Raw genomic sequence first — 26,093 nt, forward strand, 5'->3', positions numbered from 1 at the left:
CTCACAGCAGCTATACAGGAATGAGTATTGAATTTATGTTTAATATTGTATTAATTAGATGTTTGTCTGCGTTTCTTTGTCTACACACATGTAGTGTGATATCAGTATTTGGGGCTTTTTAATGGGTAGCAGGGAGCGGGTCACAAACAAAAGCAAGACTTAGTTTCGGTATCTATGGGGCATGTTGTCACAATTCACTTCCAATGTTTTAGAGGTAAATAAGGAAAAAATATACACTTTACAGACTAATGTGAAATTAAGCAACTTAAGCTGGTTTAAAAAATGATCAAACTCCAAAGATTTACTAAAACATATGAATTAATTACATCCCAGGATGCAAAAATAAAATAAGATGTAAGCACTTGGGTATTTTATTTGAGGAAAAAAATTGTTTTGAATGTAATGCAATGCAGACATGGAACTGTTTACAAAACATTGTACAATTTTCTGTGCTTCTGTTATAAATTGAGTTTAAGTTACATTTTTCTTTTTTGATAAACTATACTTCTGATATGTGATTCAATTTTTTAGAATAAAGTTTCGATTTGTGTCTGTTTTAAATGTTTTGTTAGCTTTTGCTGCCTATGTTGGCCAGATTACTATATTACTAAATCAAATGAATGAATAAATTGGGAACTAAATTCTGTACTCTGAACCCTATGTTGTCTCTTTGTTCCATTTATGCTTTTGCTGTGTTTACCCTTCCCATCTGCTCCATGACAGTTTCTCCCCCATGTTAATTAGTTATTAATTTCACCTGGTCCCTCCCTGATTTACCTGATTTCTGCTTGTATTTACATCTTGTGCTTGCCGTTGTGTCTCTATCAGGTATACTTTACTTTGTGTTTTCCCCTGTCTTTCCTGATGTATTTTTCAGTGCTATTTAAATAAAGACTGCTTAAGTTAAACTCTGCGTTGCTCTTGTTTCTCCAAACAGTATAACCCTGACACATGTGAACTCACACAGACTTAGAAAGTCAAAACGTTTTAGGTTGTACCCCTGCACTACCATACTGTAGTAGTAAATAAAAAGAAGTATATATGAAGAGTTCAGATGCAAAAACCTCTAAATGCCATCTGAAATTTTCTTCTAAAATTTACTTTTTCATCAGGCTCCAGAGTGTATGTTTAATTAACATAATTTATTAATTTTCATAATCTTTATTGTAAAATAACATAAACAAAGGGGTCTGAAATTTTTTTCCAAAATTTCAGATAGCACTTAGAGGTTTTTGCATCTGAACTTTTTATAATCTCAGATATCATATACAAAAAGCTAAATGGCTTTGAAACAAAGAAAAAACGGGGTAACACTTTTTAATATTGGTCAATTAGTTTAGTTAATTAACTAACATGAACAAACACATTTATTATTACAGTATTTTTTCATCTATTTTATGGTATAAGGTTATTTAAGTTAATAATAATTAATGTAACTTGCTGTGCATTAACAAATGTTAACAAACACAACTCCGGATTTTAATAACGCATTAGTAAATGTTGAACTACAATTAATAAATACTATACAAGATTATTCATTAGTGAATGCATAAACTAATGAACTCCTATTCTAAAGTGTTGCCAAAAATGGAGATAGATAGAATCCATAAATAATAAATAACTTACTGCCACTGTGCCAGACATAATAAATAATAAAAAAGTGTAAGATGATGATGATGTTGACCCTTTTAAAATGTATATTTTCTAATGACAAACACTACCCAGCAGTGCTCAAAAAATATAGTATTATCGTATTAATCCGCCTTGTAAGTGATGACTTGTTTCCGGGTCCAAGCCGCCACTCAGTTGATAAATTATTTTTTTATGATCACTTTTAATTCATCTACAATTCAATCAACAATCTCTGGGCTTGCTGCATCACAAATACCAAAATTTTAACAATTTATAAAAAAATGAATCACTTTCTGGCTATCGGATATTAGGCATGGTGAGTATGATCTTACCCAGTATAGCCAGCACAGTGTTGTCCTTGAGCACTTCCATGGAGCCCGAGCAGACAAAGTATATGGCCTGCAGAGCGTCACCCTGGCGGATGAGGAACTCTCCTGGAGCGCAGAAAGAGGTTTTGATAATGAGAGAGAGCGATCGCAGGCACCCTCGACTGGCCGATTCAAACAGAGGCAGCTGCAGCAGCTCTTTATTCAGGTGCATGGCGATGTCGGCCCGCAGTTCATCTGGAAAGTCCTTCAGAAGCTGCAAAAGGACAAAGAGGCATTTTATTTCAAGTACTCGTACTTCTCAACCTTGAAAAGAATCACAAACTTTTGATTCACGGCTGATCGTCAAGGAGACTGCGGCAACGAAACCGCAGATCAGTCTTCTACTTGAACTTTAATTGGAGATGATATTGGATATCAAATCAGAAGGAGAGAGTAAGTTATGAGCTACGAGTTACGCAACGAGTGTTTTGAATTGAGCTCATTAAATACATTGTGAGTGTAAGATGGAATCTCTTGTTTATGAGCAGAACAGAGATACGGATGGGATAGTGAATGAGATGGGGGTGGAAGGCAGAAAGTAAATCAAATGATAAAAGAGATGAGGGATTGTGAAAGAAAAGGAGAGACGGTGAAGCTAAACAGGAATAGAAAAGCACACTCTAATCTTAGACAGATGCATCAAATGACACCAGTGATGTTGAGACCAGTAATGAGAACCAACTGTTGCGTAGATGAGCTAAAAATGCAGCCTGATGTCTTTGTTTATTCGTAAGTATTTTAGTATGAAACATTTATGGCTACAAAATTGACAGTTTTGTATGTTTTGATTGGTGCTGAAACAAAGTTTGGACGTATTACACATTCAAAACTTACCATTCATGCATTGAACATTCAAAACTTACCATCCATGCATCTACAGCAAAAAACGTGCATAGTTGTACTTTTATCACTTCAAAAAAGCTCATAAATTATTTAGATTTTTGGACCTGTTAGCCATTTTACAATAAACTTAACAAATTTTTTAAAGACAGCATAAAAAAAAAATTAAGTCGATAATCCAGTGCCTACATCTAAGCCTAAACATATACATTTCTAAAAAAATATGAGCAATTTAAATATGACAGACATTTGCAATCACAATCTTTTACCTCTTAGCTTAAACATGAATCACAATATTATCTCTAAACCTAATAATATACATTTCTTAAAACTTTGTGCTATTTAAATATGATAAACATTTGCAATCACAACATGTGATTGCATTTGTATAATTCGCATTTTAAATGTTGTCTGTGTGTCAGTATTTTGCATTTAGATGCTGTTAATAATTATAGTTTGTTTCAGTTTTCTTTACCACAGATACATATTCATGACCTCGTATTGTAAAAAACCATAAAATATAATACCATGAGCACAATAAAGTTTACAGGTTAATGGGAGATTAAGCATTCCTATTAATTTGAGCAATATTCACATAAAGAAATTGAGTTTTTTTAATATGAATGTATAAAAAAAAATGCTCATCAAGATTCCCGTAAGATCCTTATTGCGCTCAGGGATATTATTGTTTTATTGTGCCACAGAAGACAAGTTATTGGGGTTTTAAATAATGCTTCATGCTTTACAACTAAATTCTGAATAAGTGATCAAAATTTAACATAAGATGTATTCACATAAGAACACAACATTGTGTTGCTATTTCACCAAGCAGGTGAAGATAGATAGATAGATTTATTTTATTTATTTATTTTTATTTATTTAATATTATCGAAAGAATTCAAAGTCCAGAAATGTCATTTAACATCAACCTTTTGGTGAGTGATTCAAAGCTAAGGCAGACTCTGCTTGACTATTCAGCATTGAACTCCACTGCCTTAATAAATGTGACTGTTTGTGTTCTAACTGCAGTAAGATTCAATGTGTTGCTTTCTATTTGTTTTAAAATATTATTAAATACATTAAGAAATGATCCATGGCAACTTCAATGTCAAATAGTTTGGTATGTTTATCTTTGGCCCATGGCTCTCAATGATATTTGGTTTTTGGCTCTTCATACGAAAAAGTGTTGGCACCCCTGATTTAATGTTTACTTATATATATAAATGTACAACTTCAAAAAACAAAAATAATGCTAAATAATTTAAAATTTAACAACTTGTAAACAGTCTGACCTTTTTCACTGACCATTAATTAAATAAGAAAACACAAAAAACATATTGTGAACATTTTCATAAATCATGTCAAGAATCTGCTCAAGTTCAAAGATTAGTTAAGAAGAGCAGCTCTCATACTGCTAACATATTATCCAACTGAGTCTTTCCTGCACACCAATTATGAAAAACATTATTAAGTATTAACATTAAGGTCATACCTCGCTGACATCAATGCCATTGTTGACGGACCATGTGGTCTGAAAGCACTCCAACATGCGCTGCGCAAGGGCTTTGGGCAGTCGATGCACACGGATGAAGTCTTTGAGGTCTTTGGTTCGAGTGTGATAGAGTGAGCGGCGCGAGTACATCCGCTGGATAATGGCCGTCACGTTACCGAAGACTGCAGCGTGCATGAGTGCTGAGGAGAGACACACAACAAACATTTCAGGTCAATTTATAACTTCTTTTAAAAACTTTACATCTATGTGCCTTACAGTAGATTGTTCAAGGTATCTGGATCATGAATTAAAATTCCAGAAATTAAATAAAAATGCTGATAATTAATTTTTTTTATATGTTTTTAACTAAAAAAAAACATTGTCACTCAAACCATTTGAGGAAAATCGATTGCAACAAACCATTTGAGTTAAAACAATAATCCTAATGAGTACTGTGAACTTCATTTGAGCAAAGAAGCTATTTGAGCACAGTAAAACCCAATAAACGAAGAGAACTCAAATCAACCGAGTACTGTAAAAACCAATAAGGCAACTCAAACCATTTGAGGAAACCAATTGCAACAAACCATTTGAGTTAAACAAACTAATCTACATGAATACTTACTCCATTGAAGTTAAAGTAATGTGCTATTTAATTAACTCATTACCTTAAACACTGAGTTCAAAACTCTCTTCAAATGAGTAGAATTAACTTTCAGTAAAGGCGAAGCAGGGGCGCAGTAGGTAGTGCTGTCACCTCACAGCAAGAAGGTTGCTGGTTTGAGCCTTGGCTGGGTCGGTAAGCATTTCTGTGTGGAGTTTGCATGTTCTCCCTGCATTTGCGTGGGATTCCTCCGGGTGCTCCGGTTTCCCCCACAGTCCAAAGACATGTGGTATAGGTGAATTGGGTAGGCTAAAATGTCTACTAATTGTAAATTTTAAGTTAACTACACTCATTTCATTTGATTGTAGGGTTTCATTTCTTTGAAGTTGACTGTTTTACAGTGTATCTATTTGTAATAACATTTATCTAGCATTATCTGCAAATGCATTCAGCCATTTACAGAGATAAACAGAGACAGACTGACATTTAGACATGATGCTACAGAAACATACATCTGCGGTAAACGCTTGTAATCATTTATATCAGGCAGTTTTTTTACATTAAAACTCACACCCCGCTCGCAAATGTGATGTTTTTACATTAGGATGGATTTGTGTTTACACCGCAAATGCAATCTCCATGCAGTCTTTGATATTGAATCTCTGGAGATGGATTTTAATACCTTGTGTTGTGTTGTTTAGTGAGAAACAGATCAGCTTTGGCATTTTTCTGCATCCTGTTTTCAGCGTAGAGTACAGCAGGCTAATGGCTTGCAGCTCACATTTTTTTTTAACATCGTTTCCTCTAAATACACTCTGTCAGCTGTTTTCACTCCACCACCGAACTCTGTATCATCTATTTATTTAACATTGTGAACTTTGCCAACATGAGTGTAAACAATCAAGAAGGATTGGAGAGTACTCATGGAGCGCTAATTGAAGTCTACATAAATTGTTGCGGAAATTGCATGCGGCTCTTCTGTTGGAGAGCTGTGTTTTCAGTGTAAGTGGATGCACCTGGGTTATCTGCCTTTTGAGTGCTTGGATGAGGTTTGTGCTGAAGTCCACGACAATCTTCAAATCAGGTGAAACAGGGCAGCAGAATTAATAAGAGCTCATGAAACCTGTTTCCGCCATCTGATTCCTGTAGGAAAGGCTAATGGCTTCTCTTGCTGAACTCTTTCTCTAAGACAGCAGTGAGGTGAGATGAAGACTTTTTCCCTATATTTAACAACTAATTACTAAACGTTTTTGTATTCTTTGTAAACAAATAAACAAAACAGTGAAGGTAATTATGAACATTTATATATTTTTGGGACAATTTAATTGTTTAATGTTGAATTCACTTAAATTTGAAAAAACAATTTAACTAATTTAATCGATTTGTGTTGAGACAACATTAAGAAATTGCAGTAATTGTTACAGAGTATTGTAATTTAATTTATTTCTAAACTTGCAGTTGTGAGTTAACACCTTCCAGTTCTGCATTTTGGCGCAGAATTTAGTTTATTTTACTCAGAATTTATATATTTCAATTCTAATCTTATTTTTGCAATTCTGATATATCTCTCAGTTGTTATTTTTTTTAGATTCTCAAACCATGCTAAATAATTAAAATAATATAATAAAGAATAAAAAGAGTTAATAGTGAATTCTTTCAATTTCCTGAAAATGTTTATATTACATAGTTTAACCTTTTTAACTCAATTAAAAATACTTGAATTGTGCGGTGTACAATCAGATTTGTTTGAAAAAGGTCAGATTCGTTAAACAAAGACTTTAAGAAAAAAAGTAGACAAAATTAGAGAAAATTCTCTCTTCACCGATCTAGCACTATTTTCATTAAACTGTGGGAACCCCTTCGCAAACATGTCCAAACTCTTCAGCTTCACCCTGCTCCTTCTGAGTCCCCACCCCCCACTCCCAGCTTCAGCTTGGTACTGGATACTAGTTCTGGTCAGCACATTGTAGACTATTATTTTCTTTATTTAAGATTGCACTAATGTTTTTTTTTATTAATTAATTAATTTATGTTTTATTTTGTATATTTTTGTTTGCTCAAAATACTCTTCAGTGCATTTGCTTATTGTTACATGTTTATATTGTCCTTTTTGTATAATTCTTGTAGTGTGTTTTACAATGAATAAATAAAAGATAAAAAAATTGACTGAGATATGAATTCACTTCCATATCAAATATTTATCATCAAATGATCTAGCCAAATTATCTGTGAAATTGTATCCACATTCTTGCTTATTATACCTCAAAAGTCATTTAAAACCTACAGTAACCTAATTTACTCTGAGTAATATCGCACATTGGATTACTTACTGTATAGTAATTTCAGTCTATTATAAGAAAGTCAGTTGGGTTTATAAAATAAATAAATAAATAAATAAATAAATAAATAAATAAAATACAAAATCAATTATTGTGTTCACACGTTTTACATATTTGTTCTTGCAGGTTTGGTACAACATGAGGGGCAGGATTTGATGAGAACTTTGATATTGTCATGTGAGGGATGCTGGACAAGAGTGAGAATCCATGTGCAGGTTTCATTAAGAAACAGTCAGGCAGGCAATGGTCAGGCACTGGAGCAATTGGGTACATACAGGTAAGGCAAACTGCGTAGTCAGGTCATATGCTAAGAGATTGGTCCAGGTGGCAAACTACGTAAACAACTGAACAAAGCAAGGGTCACACACAGCTGTGTTCTGTAATAAAAATTCTAACATTAAATTTACAGCTATTGCTTGTAATTTGGTGTTATGTTATTTTTTTTGCTTTTTAAAGGAAATTTTTTATGTATTTTTAGAGAGTAACACGTAATTTTAAGGGTATTTTACAGATTATGCCTGTGAAAATAGTGAAACCAAAATTCAGTCAAATTGTTTTTGATAAAGATAGTAAACATGAAAATTATTGTGAGGTTAATAAAGTCAAATAATAGCCTATTGTAGGCTGCATATAATGCATGTGCTGTAAACTATGAAATGTTTATTTTACTACTCTAACAATGTTGTTATGCGAACTGTGATGATCACCAGTGATCTAGCGGCTGCGGATAACTTGAAAACTACACACGTTACTTTAACGAACTACAATTCCCAGCATGCACCTCGCACACCTTGGTTCCTAATTCTAACTGATAAAACACACATTCAGAAGATCGTTATGGACTGATTTCAAGGACTACAAACTCAGCACACCCACAGACACATGGTTTTATGAGTCTTAAACTGTTTAGTGAGCATTACGATGCGGTTTTCTCTTCCCTTGCTGTGTTTGACCCCTTTACTTTGTTATTTTGTTTGCTTGGAATTATCTGTGCACCTGTTTGTTCCTGTTTCAACTTTTAATTGCATGATGATTCTGTTAATAAACTGCTATTTGATTCTCAACTTTGTTGTGCAGCCGTCCTCACATGACACCAACCTTGTTTTTGTTGTTAAACGATGACCAAATGTGTTATTTGTGAAAAAGAAATAAAAAATTAGATGGATAGCAGTTTTGTATTTTCCCAAGAAAATTGATTTGGAATTAAACCAACATATCCTTAAAATATTTGTTAAACTATATTATAGTTTATAGTTATATTTACAGTGTTTTATGACAACAGCAATTATTTGTACCTAAGCTTTTTTTTCAATCATTTTTTTTTTTTTCAGTTTTAAAGGCATGTTTAAACTGGAAAATTTTATTGAATATTTAGAGATTTCATGCATAATTATATACATTAATTTGTATAATTACATTAATATCCTGCAATAATAACCCGTACAATTACACCTAAAATCTGTAATAACTTTTAATAATGGAACAAGAAATTACAGTTTTTTTTTTTTTTTTACAGATTATCTATATTTTTTATTCTGACAGTTTTTTTTCTTCTTTTTTTTACGCAGGGGCGCCAGAAAATTACTGTTTTTCTACAGGTGTGCTTTCAGAAATGTTCACTTATGACTACACTTGTGGTCTAGGCTCACATATCTGGGTGGATTACCCCTTTAATGAAGCAAAACCAAGAAGTTCATTAAGTCTAACCACAAAAGCTTTGATATAATTCCCACAGAATCACTGGCTGAATGTCTGATCCATAAGGCACACAAAACTGGACACGCTTCAGGAGTTTCAGCTCATCATCTGTGCAGTTTATGGCATAGACCCTTTTTAATACATCCAAGACTTTTAAATGCCAGTCATGTTCACACTTCTAAACATGACGCTGAGCAAATAAACTCTAATTGGTTGCTTTACATGTCAGTCAGATGTCCTTTGGGGCTGACCAATGAAAGCTGACCAGGTGAATCATATACTGCAGTCAGGTTAATATAATCAACACCATGCAAACTCGTTTGACGTAATTCTAGTCATTTTTAGTCTAAGGCGCACGAGTGTTCCCCAAATACTCTCTCTGTGTGTGTGTATATGATCTCTATGTGTGGGTAGGAACCCATCTGTCAGCTGGCTGGGACAGTAATGGCCCTTAGTGGTAGGATTTGGTGACAGATTGATTCAGTGTGCATATATGTGAGTGTGCATAGATTCAGCCAGCCTCATTTGGCCCTCTTAAGTGCAATGAAGCCTCTGTCTCTCTCTTCATGGCCCAGAGGATATGCCTTAAAATTCGGTCCACTGTCACAACATCTCCTTCCGATCCACACGAGGCACATGCAGCTGCAAAAATCATTACATTTGTCCCTGCGGATAACAAGATGCACCATTTCTGTGGCAGACGAATCCCGGCGGCCAGGTTAGAAGAAAACAGCAATGAGTGGCCAATGTAAGATGGCTTTTTCATGAGTTCAACTGGATAGTACGCACTGTATTTTGCAATGCAGAAGTAAGCTGTTTTCTGTGGATATCACTTATATTATGTTTAAATTGTGCATATAAATTTTATGCTGAAATTTGTCCTGGAATTCACACTATTAAGTAAAAAAAGAACTTATATACATAAAAAATAAAGAACAAATAATAGTAATAATTATAATAATAGTAAAGAGAAAATAACAAGAATATAAAACTAATACAAATAAAATCAAATAAAAAAATAACATTAATCATTTAACTTTACCACACATTACAACACAACAAAAATAAACATTTGATTTAGATTTTTTTTGTGCAATATTATGCAATATTTGTGATATATAAATTTACACAAAAACTCTCATTTGTTATTTATTTATTATTATTATTCTTATTATTATTTTTTAAATTGCTTAAATATTTTTTTATATATACATATTTTCAAAAGTAGCAAGATCATGGGTTGGATTCATAGAAAAAAAAATACATGGCTCAAACCAATAATAATGTACGTCTTCGATGTAAATATAATCAACACATTAAATTATTATAATAATACATGTACACTCACTGGCCACTTTATTAGGTACACCTGCCCAACTGCTTGTCAATACAAATTTCTAATCAGCCAATTACATGGTAGCAACTCAATGAATTTAGGCATGTAGACATGGTCAAGATGATCTATAGCAGTTCAAACCGAGCATCAGAATGGGCAAGAAAGGTGATTTAAGTGACTTTGAACGTGGCATGATTGTTGGTGCCAGACAGGCTGGTCTGAGTATTTCAGAAACTGCTGATCTACTGGGATTTTCACAAACAACCATCTCTAGGATTGACAGAGAATGGTCCGAAAAAGAGAAAACATCCAGTGAGCAGCAGTTCTGTGGGTGCCTTTGAGATGACAGAGGTCTGAGGAGAATGGCCAAAATAGTTTGAGCTGATAGAAAGGCAACAGTAACTCAAATAATCACTTGCTACAACCGAGGTATGCAGAAGAGCATCTCTGAATGCACAACATGTTGAAGCGACAGATGGGCTACAGCAGCAGAAGACCACACCGGTTGCCACTCCTGTCACCTCAGAACAAGAAACAGAGGCTGCAATTTGCACAGGCTCACCAAAATAGGACCATAGAAAATTGTAAAAATGTTGCCTGGTCTGATGACTCTCGGTTTCTGCTGTGACATTCGGATGGTTGGTTTAGAATTTGGCGACAAAAACATGAAAGCGTGAAACCATCCTGCCGTGTATCCACGGTTCAGGCTGGTGGTGGTGGTGTAATGGTGTGGGGGTTATTTTTTTGGCACACTTTGGGCCCATTAGTACCAATCCAGGAAGGAGATGCAATCTGGTCCTAGTAAGGTGTACCTAATAAAGTGGCCAGTGAGTGTATGTTGAACAGTTAACATCTACTGAAATGTAGAGAAAATCTGCATATTTAAATAGCATTCTGTTAATTCAATAGAATACATTAATATTGTACTGCCTGCATATCTTTTTTATGTGATACAAAATCTTGAACTTTCTGTCTCCCTCACTCCAATGTGTTTGAATAAAAGTCAACTGAACAAAGAGTGCTGTGTAAACATTACATAGGTCATCAGTCAAATTGACCCTCAACATTTTTTAAGGGAAACTTTAGATTCATTAGCTGTAATTGGTAAATAACCATATAATAAGTGCAGAAACAACACAGATAAATATAATCATGAAAAAAAAAAATCTTATACAAAATAGCAATTTTCCATATCAAACAGCATGACAGACTGTTTATGTAAATAAGGGTGATAAAGAACATTAAAAATCCCACACAAATATGCAAACACAAAGGTTCTGAACAATACTAAATAAGTAATGACTGAAAGTTTTAATTAATTAAAAGAATTAATGCTCATAAATAGCTTGTTTGGCATTTTAAGAGAGATGCAGTGAGACACACAAAACAGCCTATTAAATAATGCAGAATTACTAAACAAATATGATTCTGAGGTAGTTAAATGATGGTCGATAAACCGCACCACTAGGGAAATGTGTTGGAAATGGCAATAATCAATATGTAGCAAAGCTTAATGAATAACATGGTCAAAGGAAATGTTTGTGATCTAAGACTGGAGACTCGAGGGAAATACAGCTTAATGAGGTCAAATAGACACATAAACCTAATAGTAGCTGATGGTTTACTATAAAGACTAATGAAGTGAAAGCTTCTCTGTGCTTTATTTTATGAAGAACAGTTTTGTGGCCTTCATTTGCACACACACGTGAAGTCTAGGGAGTCCCATTAGTAATTTTAGAGTTGCTCATGCATGCCTCATTCAAACTTGTTTGAAAGTTTAATAATCAACAGCAGTCATAAGAGAATTGCATTAGCTGCATGACAAAATATTTGAAACAAAATACAATTATTCTGGAAAAATCTTATATAACAAGAAAAATCTTATAAAACAAAAAAATGAAGCTGAATCATACTTGAAACGTATCAACAGTGTGTGAATATATCCATCCCCTAATGGTAAAAATGAATTAATTCTATTTTCTATAATCACACTTCCTTAACACAGTCGGCAGAAGCACTTTTTAATGATGTGTCATCAGAGAGGGAAAATAACAATGTCTCCCTTATTAGCATAAACAGCCCTGAGTGAGAAGCAGCCATCTGCCATTGGATATTTCAGAGTATAGGATGCATAAAGGAATACCGTAGTCGCCACATTTTTTTGTTTTTCACAAAGATAACATTAGCCCTGTTTTGAATCTGCCAGTATGAGGACACATAACGGTTTGTAGCTCTGCCCTTAATGAAAAAGAGTGCCGTGATCAAAATCTCATTTAAATTTAAAGTGCCAGTTTTAAATAGTTCTAAAAAATTATTTGTTTTGAGCTGAAAATTTACATACACACTATAGGACCATCAGAGACTTGTTTTATATCTTGTAAAAATAGGCATAAGAGGGTATATGCAGAAGTATGCAGAAGGACTTTTAATTTTCAGTAACCTGGGTCAAGCGCTTCCGGTGAACTGAATGTCCTTACAAAATTGGCATGTTTAAGGTCTGTTTTCTTTAAAAAATCAATGATCTTTACTGCCTGACTGATATACACTATAAAGTGGGTCTCAGAATGAGCAAGAAGCACTGCATTAAATGACCCTTTTCCACATCATGTCTTTAAAATATGAAAATGTATTTTACCCCAGTATTTTCAATGGAGTTTCTGCGTTTGCCTGGTGATTCTGACGACGCAAGCGGTCTATCTCGTTTTACTTTTGAACAACTAAATGAGTTTATTTGACTGATTGTATTAAAATTACATTACAACATCAATGCTGTAAGAGGAATTGTATAAAATTGAAAAAAGTCACATTAAGCTTTCACCAGAAGTTCATTGGTATGGGAAGAAACACTAGCTGTGCATATAGCCTATAGGTCCTTTAATAAAATAACATATACTGCCATGTCAGTGCTGTGGAGAAAAACAGCTTTAAAACCACTTTAATAATGATCACAAACATAAAAAAATGTATATTCACAATCTAAAAATATTTAAAAAGAACAGATTTTCTTACAGTTTTTAACATTTTATGTATTATATTGAAATGTTTTAATTAAAAAAAGGCATTGACTTTAATAGTATTTTTGTCTTTATGATCATCAATGGCTGCTTTTTCCCAACACTCTTCAGAATATCAGAATATAAGTAAAAAGTTCATAAAAATTAGAACCACTTGAGTGAGAGTAAATTGTCAAGACATTGTCATTTTTGGCAATGAATTGTATCTGTAAATTTAAAATTGACAAAAAAAAAGTTTTTCTATTTATTTATTTTTTCTGCAAGTTTATTTATTAGTGTTTAATTTAAATGTGCCATTTTAGACTTTTATCCATGTGGACATGCCTCAGAAATGAGATGCAGATTCATAGGGAAATCCACACGAGGTGCTTTTTAATTAGCAAACAACAAAAGTATTACCACCCCGGGATTATTCTGATTCCATACCTCTATATACATTTCTGGAGAGTACAAAATACATCCTAGAAGCAAAATTGTTTTTGCAGTTTTCATGAATCCACCAGAGGTCGCTGTGTACGATTGTGTAGATCGCAAATTTCGAGTGTTATTCATGCCTGCTCTCCTCGCATAAGTCCACCAGAGGCCGCTGTTGACTGCCTAATTGATTGTCTGACCAACAGACTGATACACCCACTCTCCCCCTTCCCTAAATCCAACCAATAGTATTTTAAAAAGCACTGATTGACCCGCCCACCACCTTCCGTAAACCCATCTGCAGTGTTTTAAATAAAATAATGCAATCCAGAAAAAGAAAACTTTCTTTCTTGCTTTCTGGAACCATTCTTCACCGGACTTGAACCCCATTGCTCTGCATCTTCAGTCCGCCTGCATACATTTCGAGCTACTGGACAAACTGGTAACAGCGGGAAAGCCATCCCCATGGAGGTAAGCGGTCAGCTGGTAAGCGCGATAAGGAACAGTGTCATACCATCCCATAGCGTTCGTTTAAATGATGAAATTAGCCATATGTAGCTCTGACTACATAATTTTCGATCTCCATCAATTGTGTCATCAATCCCGAAACTTCTGTGTGCGTCAAGTTGCCATCAGAGGGGTCAGTGAAAAATAAACTATCTTCAATATTTTGAGATTGGACTGTAATACCAACCTCAGCCACTAGGTGTAAATTCAATATACTACACCTTTAACTAAAAAGGATAAGTGCCTAGTTTGCAATGTATAAAACAGAATTAGCTTAATTGTCATCCTAAATGCAAAACATTACAAATAAACTAACATTTCAGTATGAGCTGTGAGACGGCGAGAGCATCACGATCTCTAGCTTGAGCAGTTTTAAGTGTCATCATCTCTGCTTGAGACTGAAGCATTGCTCTGAATATTCATGTCTGGTGGGGGTGGAAAGATAACAGAGGGAACAGTTGGATTCCCTAAAGCTAAGAGGAGTTATTAAGCCATGTCTTTAGCACGACGATTGGAAAGACGAGAGCGGGATCCTACCAGAGGGCTTCAAGTATCCACTTGTCTGATATACATGACATTCACATAGCAGACAGAAGGCATCTTCAACCTTCAACTTACTGTTCTGTTTAGACATTGCTGTCAGTAATTTGTATGGTTTCTCAAAGATCTTAGACCATAATTTTGACATTAAAGTGCTATTTTATGGCTGTTTGAAGGTATGAGAATTGAGGTGATGTGAAATGTATAGGAGAAAATGAAAGTGTTTTTTTAAATGCAAACATATTGTAAGAGGTTTACAAAACAAAATCAGGAAATAGCACAATACTTTGATTATTATAAATGCAATTACTGTTTATGAATTAGATTCTGTTCTTGGCTTAAATTTGTGTTGAATCTTTTGTTTATAATAGATGCATGGTTTGTAACAATGTCAAATTAGGATTGAATAAAATAAACAACTTGGTAATGAACATTGAATTATTTCCCCTCTAAATGGTTTACATTTCATCGATGTAAATATACGATTGTTTTAAAGATTTCAAAGTGAAAATACGGTAACAAATACTAAGGTGAAAATACATTTTGTTGTCATCATCCAGTCGAGTAGAGTTGAGTCGAGTCTTGTCCTGGTTTGTTCTGTCCTGCCCTGATCCCTGCCAGCCTTTCCAGTCAAGTTTGTTTGTTTGTTTATTTGTTTTGTTAATGTTTCTCCCCTCGGGGTTGTTTTTGTTGCCTTTTGTTTTGTTTTAATAATGAATAAAAACCCATTATTTTCATGCACTTGAGTTTTCGCTGCTTTCCCCACCCTCCTTCCTTGACAAATAGTACTCCTACTTCTACTGAAGCACATGGTTGTACAAAGATTAAATAAGTAAAGAAAGAAACAAACTAATAAAAAAAATACCCCCAAATGAAGCCACATAAACATTTTTAAATGTGATAAGATTTGTTTAACTAGCACCAAAGTATCAATCAAAATGATCCAGCCTACAAGAATGATAACTGAAGGATCATGTGCCACTGAGAACTGGAATAACACTGAAAATTTAGCTTTACCATTACAAAAATAAATTAGATTTTAAAATTATTTAATATTTTACAATTTTACTGTTTTTATTTAGGACAATTGATCAAATAAATGTAACCTCAATGAGCACGAGAGACTTCAGAAGCATAAGAAAATCCTGTAGACCACAAACTTTTAAACACTACTATATAAAAGTATTTTAAAAATATCTTAATATATCTCCAAACCTCCCAGTCCCCCGAAACCTTGAAAGAGTGTTTTGTAGCACTCACCTCCGATCAGCATGGTGCAGATAGAGAAGATCTTCTCTGAGTCGGTATTGGCTGAGACGTTGCCAAAGCCCACGCTGGTCAGACTGCTTAAAGCGAAGTACAGCGATGTCACATATGAGCTGCGGATGGAGGGTCCTCCTCCCAGTACGGCTCCAGTCTGTCCAGCATTTGAAGGGGCCGCTGGCGCTGTGCCTGTGGAGTTCAGCTGGCTGGAGTTCCACACCGGCTCATGAGCCACCAGATCAGAGCCGTTCCACTGGCTGGAATTAACCACCAGGCCGTCCAGGATGGTGGGGCGCAGAGAGTCAGGAATGAGGGATGCGAGAGGTGACAGGAAGTATGGAGTGCCCAAACGTTTGCCCAGCTCATGCAACCAGCCTACGAGAAAGAGAAGGCAATGTTACATTAAGGCAAGGTAAAAAAGAAATAGAAGCATGCCTTCCAAGCTGATGGATTAAATTCATTCAATCCTTCATTTTCTTTTCGGCTTACTCCCTTTATTAATCTTGGCACGCCACAGCGGAATGAACCGCCAACTTATCCAGCATATGTTTTTAAGCAGCGAATGCCCTTTCAGCTGCAACCTAGCACTGGGAAAAATCCATACACACTCATTCACACACATTCACTACGCACAATTTGGCTTATTCAAAATGCCAACTGACCCAGGCGAGGCTCGAACCAGTGACCATCTTGCTGTTAGGTGATTGTACTACCCTCTGCGCCATCGTGCTGCTATGGATTAAATTAAAAATTGGAAATGTTTTTTATATGTTTTCTAAAATTTTGAATATGTAAATGAGATATTATTGTATTAAATATGTGCTTATTTGCATATATTTCTAGCACAGACATTTGAAAAAAAAGTAAGCCGGCTTAATTAAAAAAATTTTTTGACACATTAAAGCCAAAGGTTTTTACAGAGGGGATTATTGGAATCTTGTTTTATAACATCAATTAGAAAATACTGTGAACAGTCAAGAAAAAATAAACATATATGACCACATCCCTCTGGAAATCCATCAGAATACAGATTTGAATAAAACTGTGATGCTTGGTGTATGTCAGTGCTGTTAAAGTGTGTGTGTGTGTGTGTGTGTGTGTGTATAATATAATCCATGCTGCTTTAAGAGCTTGAACATTTAAAGTGCAAGACAACAAAACTGTGGCACATGCTTAAACTAAATATAATGTTATAATTCGATCAATAAAAAAATAGAATAACAAAGAAATACATACAATTAAATTAAAATTATAAAAAGTAAAATCAATAAATTAAAACCACATGAATAAGTACAAAAAAAGAAAGGAAATCATGAAAAAACCCTAACACATCATACTTTTAGTTTGGAGACTGTTATTTTTTCATGGTTTTATTTAAACTAATTAAATTGTCTTCAATGTTTTTAAATGTTTTAATTCACCATGATAACAGTTGTCAGTTAATACATTAATAATGATGATGATAATAATAATAATTATGACCATAATATCATTAATGATAATGACCATATTATTATTATTATTATTATTATTATTATTATTATTATTATTATTATTATGGCCATAATTATTAATAATAGTATGGTCATATTCATTAATAATAATTAGGACCATAATATTATTCATAATAATGACCATATTATTATTATTATTATTATTATTATTATTATCCAAAATAAAAAGTCAGTGATTACATGGCCCCTGTTAGGTGTCATATTTGTCTTTCAGAAATGGAGACTGGAGAAATGGTTGCTGTCCATGGTGCTGAACCCGATGCATTTCATACATCAGTCAGTTTGCAGCAGGCTGAACCTCTACTTTACACTCTACTTTTGCTCCCTGTAGGACTGATTGTGTAAAATTTCTTCATCTCACTCTTCCCTGCCCCGGCTTGTTTGTCTGTAAGCTTGCAGTTTTAAGGCAGTGCAGGCACCACATGTGGCAGTAGAAGTGATGTTTGTGAGAGAACCAGACAAACTGACAGGGGAGATGGAAATAAATGAAAGGTCACTAAAGGTATGGTGGAGAATGAGGGAGAAGTACCACCAGAGTAAACACAATCACACATAAGAAAAGCCCCTTCACAAACACACAAACAGACAGACATTCACACAGCAACCAGCTCCAGTTTACTAGACCTTTCTCTTGCCCACATACACCAGTAAGCCAGGTCATTCAATTGCCAACAGTTAGGTCAAATAAAAATATTTACACTGAGAGAGACTTGATAATAATATTGCATTTGAATTGCACAAGGTTGCCTCAATGTACAGTATCCCCCAGTGTCAGTTTTATCATAATTGCTTTAATACTTCATATACGTACACAATAGTTGTGGCTTTTATACTATTTGACTTTTATAATAGACACTTAACAAACAACTTTAGTACAACCTCAAATCAGAAAAATTGACACGCAAATGAAAAAGAAGAAAGAATAAATTTCTTTTGACTTGTATATCATTGCAGACAATACAACAGCACATGTGTTCCTCACGACTTTTATTATTATTTTTTAAATAAACATGTCTTCCAATTTTGGTTCTTGCAAAACATTTTTAAAAAGTTGGAACAGTAAAGCATTTACCATTTTGCAATGTTACCATTCCATTTTACAACACACTAAAGACAACAAATGGTGTTTCAGGTCTAATTTTGTCCCATTCTTTCAGCAAAAAAGACTTTCTTAAGGAGGGCAACAGTACAGTGTCTTCATTATCGCATTTTAAGCTTCAAAATGTGCCACAGGTTCTCTATTGGAGACATGTCAGAACTGCAGGAAGGCCAGTCTTTGTTGTCACATTTTGAGCTTCAAAATGCGCCACCAACCCTCTATTGGAAACAAGTCGGGACTGCAGGCAGGCCACTTTTCATTGTCACATTTTGACACATTTTAACTCTTAACCATGAATTTGAGTACAACCCCAAATCAGAAAAAGTTGAGATAGTATGGAAAACGTAACTAAAAAAGAAAGAAGTGACAGCACATTATTTAATGTGTTCCTCATTACTTTTATAATTACTTTTTTAAATAAACAGGTCTTCCAATTCTGGTTCTTGCAAAACATTTTTAAAAAGTTGGAACAGCAAAGCATTTACCATTTTGTAATGTTGCCATTCCATATTACAACACATTGAATACACCAAATGGTGAAGTGTTTCAAGTCTAATTTTGTCCCATTCTTCCTGCAAACAAGTCTTTCTTGCAGGCAGGCAGGGCAGTCTTCATTGTCGCATTTTGAGCTTCAAACTGCGCCACATATTCTCTATTGAAGACAGGTCGGGAGTGCAGGCTGGTCAGTCAAGTACCTGTATCCTCTTCCTTCACTGTCAGGACATTGTAATGTGTGCAGAAAGTGGTTTAAAATGGCTCCTGTTCCAACTTTTTTTAGAATGCGTTGCAGGTCAGAATAACAGGAAAGGATGTACTGTATATTTCCTAATGAAATAAAGTTAATCAGAAAAAGCATTAAACATTTTGTGTTCATATTATCTGCAATGAAATACAAGTCAAAGTACATTTGCAAATCATTACTTTCTTTCTGTCTTTGTGTTTTCAATACTGTGTCAACCTTTTCTGATTTGGGGTTGTACAATTTATATTACTGTACATTCATAAACATACTTTCAAGCGTGTACACTGTGCAACACTGTGCAAAGCTTCCTCCAGACACAGATTTGTGCCAGCTTTTCTGTCATGTTACTTGTATAGAGTAAAAAAATGTGTTTTTGACATTTCAATTGCACATGATGACAGAGTGCATAATTATTTGTGAAAAACAGCCATCAACGAGTGCTTGACAAGCTAACGGCCTCCAGAATGAATAGTCCAAATCTAATACATGCAAAGAGCATTGCAGAAGATTAATTTATACCAGTAAAGCCTCTGATGGAGTGGCCTAAACATATATGTTACATATCCTGCTATTTATTAAAGATGAAAATCTTCCTAGAAAATCGCTGATAAACGAAAAAAAAGTGTCCAAACCACAAGCCCAAAGGTTACCCTAGACTGTAAATCACTGCATGTGTTAAAAAGAGCTAGTACACATGGGAGCATACTGGTCTAGAATATCTGATGTATCTAATGTTGGCAACATGTCTGCACATTATTTATTTATGGCGTGGAAAGCCCATGGGTGATGGTATAGGTGACAGCGGTAAAGATTGCTCTTTGGGGAGATATAAGAGTCATAAAGAGATTAGATTGCGTCAAGATGGTGTTAGGGAGAGTTATGGGTTAAATAAAGGGAGATGAACTGGGTAGTTCAAGTAGAAATGGAGAACATCGGTGTTGGTTGAGGAAAGAGGATGAAGAAGAGGATATTGCAAATGCTTGAGATGATGAGATTGAAAGGATGATGTATTTTAGGGCTCCAGAGCTGTGACACCAGTGCAACAAAGATCCATTGGCTTGCATCACATGTGTAATATTAATAACAGTATGTTTTGTATATGTATTGTATATAATGCAAATGTATAAACAAATTAGCAATAATATATATTATATATATATATATATATATATATATATATATATATATATATATATATATATATATATATATATATATATATATATATATATATATATATATGTATTAGAAAATTAAAAGTATCTTGAACTTGAGATTGTTAAAATAGCAACCTAATTTTTTATACATTGACCATAATAAGGACATCTGTAATGCCTCACTAAGCCAAAGTAGCCTAAGGTTTTTATGGTATTTGTTAGGTAAAAGACAGTAACCTAAAAACATTTAGCATAAATCAAGGTGTTACATGTCATGAATTTAGTTATTTATGCTATTTTGTTGCCGTCTTTTTTTTTGAGTGAGTAGACTCCTTCGCACCTGTGGATCATTTACCGCCGGCGTTATAAGAGCTCATGCAGCAGAACTTCAGTGAAGGAGATTTGAGCGGCCATCCAGACGCAGAGTTGTGCCCCATTCTGTGTTCAGACTTAGTTTAGTTTGTGTTTTCTCCCAACCCTTGGTATACTTTGGGGTGATCTGTTAATAAAACCCCTAGACCGATCCATTTGTGTTTTCCCTCATTTGATGTTGTGACCATGGTTGTTACATTAATTGGAGGCTCACCCAAAAGGTTTCGATTATGCTTTTAAGCTGTTCAATGTTGGAGGAAAGTAGTGTGGCCTCCCCGTTCATTTTTGTGATTCGTCTGGATATACTTTTGTGTGAGCGAACGCTTGCATCCCATGTGTGGATATTTACCCTATTTAATTTAGTGACCAGGTAGGTTATGGATCTGCCACTTTGTTATTTTGCCTTTCTTATTTTTGTGGTCATTATTTTACAGTTTAATGCAGCCTTTAACTTTTGTTAAAGTACTTAAAAGTAATAAAAGTAAAAATATGTTTATATATGTATGTATGTATGTGTAACGAAGGGCCTGACACAGAGGGATCCATTTGCAGTATATTTATTAAACAGAGTTCAATAACAATAAGCACACAGATGTTAAGCGTGTGCGAACTCACATCAAACACAGTAGTATCTAGTCGAAGGGCTGTTGGCAGGCAAACACAAGGTGAGTATTCAGGGATGGGTCAAAGGCAGGCGGCGAGGATCAAAGTCGGTATTCAGGCTAAAGTTCAGGGCAGGCGGTAGGCAAGACAAGGTCGAGATACAGTCCAAAGTTATCAACGGGAAAGCAGGCAAGGATCAGAAACGCTCAGTAGTGTTAGCCGGGGCAGAACAAGACTTTGCACTGAAGCTGTGTGTGTGTGTGCTGCTTATATGTGTGTGCTGGGTGATTGGGAGATGTGCTGCAGGTGTGAGTGCCAATCAGTTAGTGGGAACGAGGTAATGTCAATAGTCCGGGGATGATGACCTTTGTTGGCCTGCGAGGGGAATGACTGGGACCAAGTCGGAGATAGTATGTACTGTATATATATATATATATATATATATATATATATATATATATATATATATATATATATATATATATATATATATATATATATATATATATATATATATATATTTATATACACAGAACAGGGGTGCTAATAATTCAGTAATTCTGACATCAACTGTATGTATATATATAGCGGAGAGAAGATTCTTCAACACTTTTTTAACCATAACAGTTTTAACAACTCATTTCTAATAACTGATTTATTTTATCTTTGCCATGATGGCAGTAAACAATATTTGACTAGATATTTTTCAAGACACTTCTATACAGCTTAAAGTGACATTTAAAGACTTGACTAGGTTAATTAGGTTAACTAGGTGGGCTAGGGTAATAAGGTAAATTACTGTATAATGATGGTTTGTTCTGTAGACTATCGAGAAAACAATTAGCTTAAAGGGGCTAAATTTTGTATTTAAAATGTTAATTGAATAAAAAAAATAATTAACTTATTTCAGCTAAGTTTCAGCTAACTAAAATGTACAGACATATTTTAAATAAGCCTTAAAACTACTAATGAAAGCAGTACTAACTAATAAACACAATAGTTGTTTGGTATACTAGTTACAGTTTGTGATATTAAAATAGCCCTGATTTAAATACTAAAACTGATATAGCCTAATAACAAAAAAGAAATTCTACATTAGGTCTACATTAATAAAATCAGATATGAATAGCTTACGATTCTGCCACAATACCATGTTTAGTAATTCTACAATAAATCCATGGTAAAAGTTTATCTGGTTTTCTGTGTTAGTGCTGAAGTATTTGAAGGCATCTGTGGTTTGTATTTGACAACGAACAAACACATATCACTGGATGTTTAACAATGGACATGTGCTAGAGATTGGTCAATAAGTAAACACACTTGCTCTAAGCCTGCACTACCACTGTTTCATTCCACGTTTGGCATTTGTTATTTCTAATACACAACAGAAATGGTAACACTAACAATCTCACACCAACAAGAAAGAAAAGGTCACATTTATAGCTTCAAATCTGGAACCCTGTATTTCTAATAGTGGGGGATCACTATTCTCCTGAAAACCACATGAGAAAAAAATCAAGAGGTTTGATTGATTTGATGCTGGGATTTTTGGAGCCAATCTGAAAATCCTCTTAAGGTCCGCTGGGCAGCAAGCCATTAAAAAGAGCAGCGTTCTGCTGAGACCAGGGCAGTGAAGTGAGCCATATGAAGAGAAAAAAGAGAGATGGAAACACAGAGCAACCAGGGCTCAATCAGCTCCTGGAGGAACCTTCAGAGAAACCTTTCATCACTGCTACAGCACAGGTCCTGTCCTTTTATATCCTTTCATTTCCACATTTCCAACACAGATTGACAGCACTGCTCTAGGAATCTCAATATTTCATTTTATCAATAACCCTGTCTCAAATAAAAAAACAGTAAGTCTGAATCTGGTTCTCACCACATATCAAACAACCTGTTGAAGAAGTTTCTTTCTTTTCTTCTTTTTATTTGACAAAAAATAAGGGTAAAAAATACTTTAAAAAACTAATTATTAACATACAATCACCGGCCACTTTATTAGGGACACCTTACTAGTACTGGGATGGTCCATCTTTTGCCAAATTCTGCCAATTCAAACCAGTCTGGCCATTCTCCTCTGACCTCTGTCATCAACAAGGCATTTGTGCCCACAAAACTGCCACTTACTGGAAATTTTCTCTTTTTTGAATCATTCTCTACAAACACTAGAGATGGTTGTGCGTAAAAAATCCCAGTAGATCAGCAGTTTCTGAAATATTCAGACCAGCCCATCTGGCACCAACAACCATGCCACGTTCAAAGTCACTTAAATATTCTTTCTTTCCCATTCAGAAGCGTGGTTTGAACTGCAGAAGATCATCTTGACTATGTCTACATGCCTAAATGTATTGAGTTGCAGCCAAATGATTGGCTGATTAGAAATTTGCGTTTACGAGCAGTTGGACAGGTGTACCTAATAAAGTGGCCGGTGAGTGTATACAGTATATAATATAATATAATATAATATAATATAATATAATATAATATAATATAATATAATATAATATAATATAATATAATATAATATATTAATTGTTTAGTAATAAAAAATACACTGAATGATAATTGTTAATGATAACACTATAAAGTTTTTAAAACAAAACTTATTTGCATTGTAGTTTTTGATGTGAAGTTCAGATTATAATACTCCTAGGAACATGTACACTATAACACTACATTAAAAAAATGAACACAAATACAATCACAAATAACCATTGAAACATGCTGTAAAATCCATCAACGTACTATTCTGCTTAAGAGCCAGATTTTAGATTTTGAACTAAAACTAATCACATTTGGAATAATTTTAATATTCAATGCCCCAGCATATTTAAAAGAGCAAAGTACATTTCCAAGCTCAACATTCACCATTTGAAAGACGATTAGTTTAACATTCGAGTCTCATTAAACATTGGATGTGTCTAGTAATTCAGAACTAAAAATATTCCATGTGATGTGCAGAAAGCTACACAGTTTCACTTCCACTAGCAAAACTAGACGTGTTGAGACAGCCCGTATGCTTAATATTTAATGGCTGGGCAAAGTAAACCTGGGCAAGAGGGAATGGTGGGTGATACTGTTGGCAGAGACTGTACTGTATATTAGAGTAGTATTCTCACTTTTTCAAGAGAACATGTGGATGTAATTTAAACAACTGGGCAGTAGCCAGTCTGAAGCAGTGGCCAGTTAGAGCTTAGATGTGCCCAAGGTTACTATACTGATGCTGGGGCCAGTTGCTTTCATTAGACATGACAGATGGTGTTAGACTGTGGCCATATTGGAGACAATTTTAGATGAATAATTGCATAAATATTATGTGCAAATACATATTTAAATCAATATAATCCAACCCATATTTTGCAGAATCTCTGGTACATGGTAACTATGCCAAATGATAGACAATGCCTGGATCTCACTAAATAACTGTGATTTGGCTAAGTTTGACTACTGTATAAATATATGCTCATACACATATGAAATATCAGTGCTCTCTGCTCAGCATAAATGAGTCCACCCCGTTTTTAATACCAACTTTTTGGCCTTAACTCTAAGCAGTATGTGTGGAGAAAACCATCCACTTCTCATCACCTATAAAATAACGAAGAAGTAGCTTCACAACAACTCAGTAACTGTTCTTGAATGGTCCAGCCTAAGCCCTGACTTAAACCCAATTGAGCATCTCTGGAGAGACACAAAAATTGCCTGTCCACCAAGGTTTTCCATCCAACCTTACAAAACTAGAGAGGAGGATTGGGCAGAGGATCTTCAAATCCAGACGTGAAAAACTTGTTGCATCTTTCCCCAAAAGACTCATGGCTGCATTAGATCAAAAAGTTGCTTATACTAAATACTGGGCAAAGGATCTGAATGCTTAGGACCATGTGATAATTCAGTTTTTATTTTTTAATAAATCTGCAAAAATGATAACAATTGTTTTCTGTCAATATGGGGTGCTGTGTGTACATTAATGAGGAAACAATTGTTTGCTTGAATGATTTTAGCAAATGGCTGCACTCTTAAAAAAAGAGTGAGAAATTGAAGGGGGTCTGAATACTTTCCATACCCACTCCACTGTAGGTTAATTAAGCAGGTCATTGGACAACTGTGTTTATTTCTGTAGCTAAAAAAAAAAAAAAATGTATATATATATATATATATATATATATATATATATATATATATATATATATATATATATGTATATATATATATATAATTTAAAAAAAAAAATAAATATATATATATATATATATATATATATATATATATATATATATATATATGTATATATATATATATATATATATATATATATATATATATATATATATATATATATATATATATATATATATATATATATATATATATTATATATAGGGCGAGGCAGTGGATCGCTGGTTCGAACCTCGGCTCGGTGTTTCTGTGTGCATGTTCTCCCTGTCTTCGCGTGGGTTTCCTCCGGGTGCTCCGGTTTCCCCCACAGTCCAAAGACATGCGGTACAGGTGAATTGGGTAGGCTAAATTGTCCGTAGTGTGTGTGTGTGTGCGTGTTTGTG

The 26,093-nt window shown here is 34.4% G+C and overlaps 1 protein-coding gene across 5 annotated transcripts in view; it reads right to left on the reverse strand.

Annotated features, from left to right (window-relative positions):
• kcnh3 (potassium voltage-gated channel, subfamily H (eag-related), member 3) overlaps nt 1–26,093 on the reverse strand; it is a 201,790-nt gene that overhangs the window by 35,417 nt on the left and 140,280 nt on the right. For 3 of the 5 annotated variants that reach the window (XR_012385441.1, XM_073912773.1, XM_001919401.8), the window contains exons 8-10: nt 16,045–16,422; nt 4,333–4,532; nt 1,965–2,214 (exon numbers count right to left, since the gene is read on the reverse strand). Coding sequence is in view for 2 of the 5 variants with exons in the window: in XM_073912773.1 (XP_073768874.1) it covers nt 1,965–2,214; nt 4,333–4,532; nt 16,045–16,422 (828 nt within the window). In the remaining 3 variants the exon portion in view is untranslated. Of the gene's footprint in view, nt 1–493; nt 1,065–1,270; nt 2,215–4,332; nt 4,533–16,044; nt 16,423–26,093 lie in introns of those variants that run through there. The other 2 variants (XR_012385442.1, XR_012385443.1) reach the window with 1 other exon arrangement.

The sequence above is a fragment of the Danio rerio genome, chromosome 9, assembly GCF_049306965.1.
Source record: "Danio rerio strain Tuebingen ecotype United States chromosome 9, GRCz12tu, whole genome shotgun sequence".
Taxonomy (NCBI): Eukaryota; Metazoa; Chordata; class Actinopteri; order Cypriniformes; family Danionidae; genus Danio; species Danio rerio.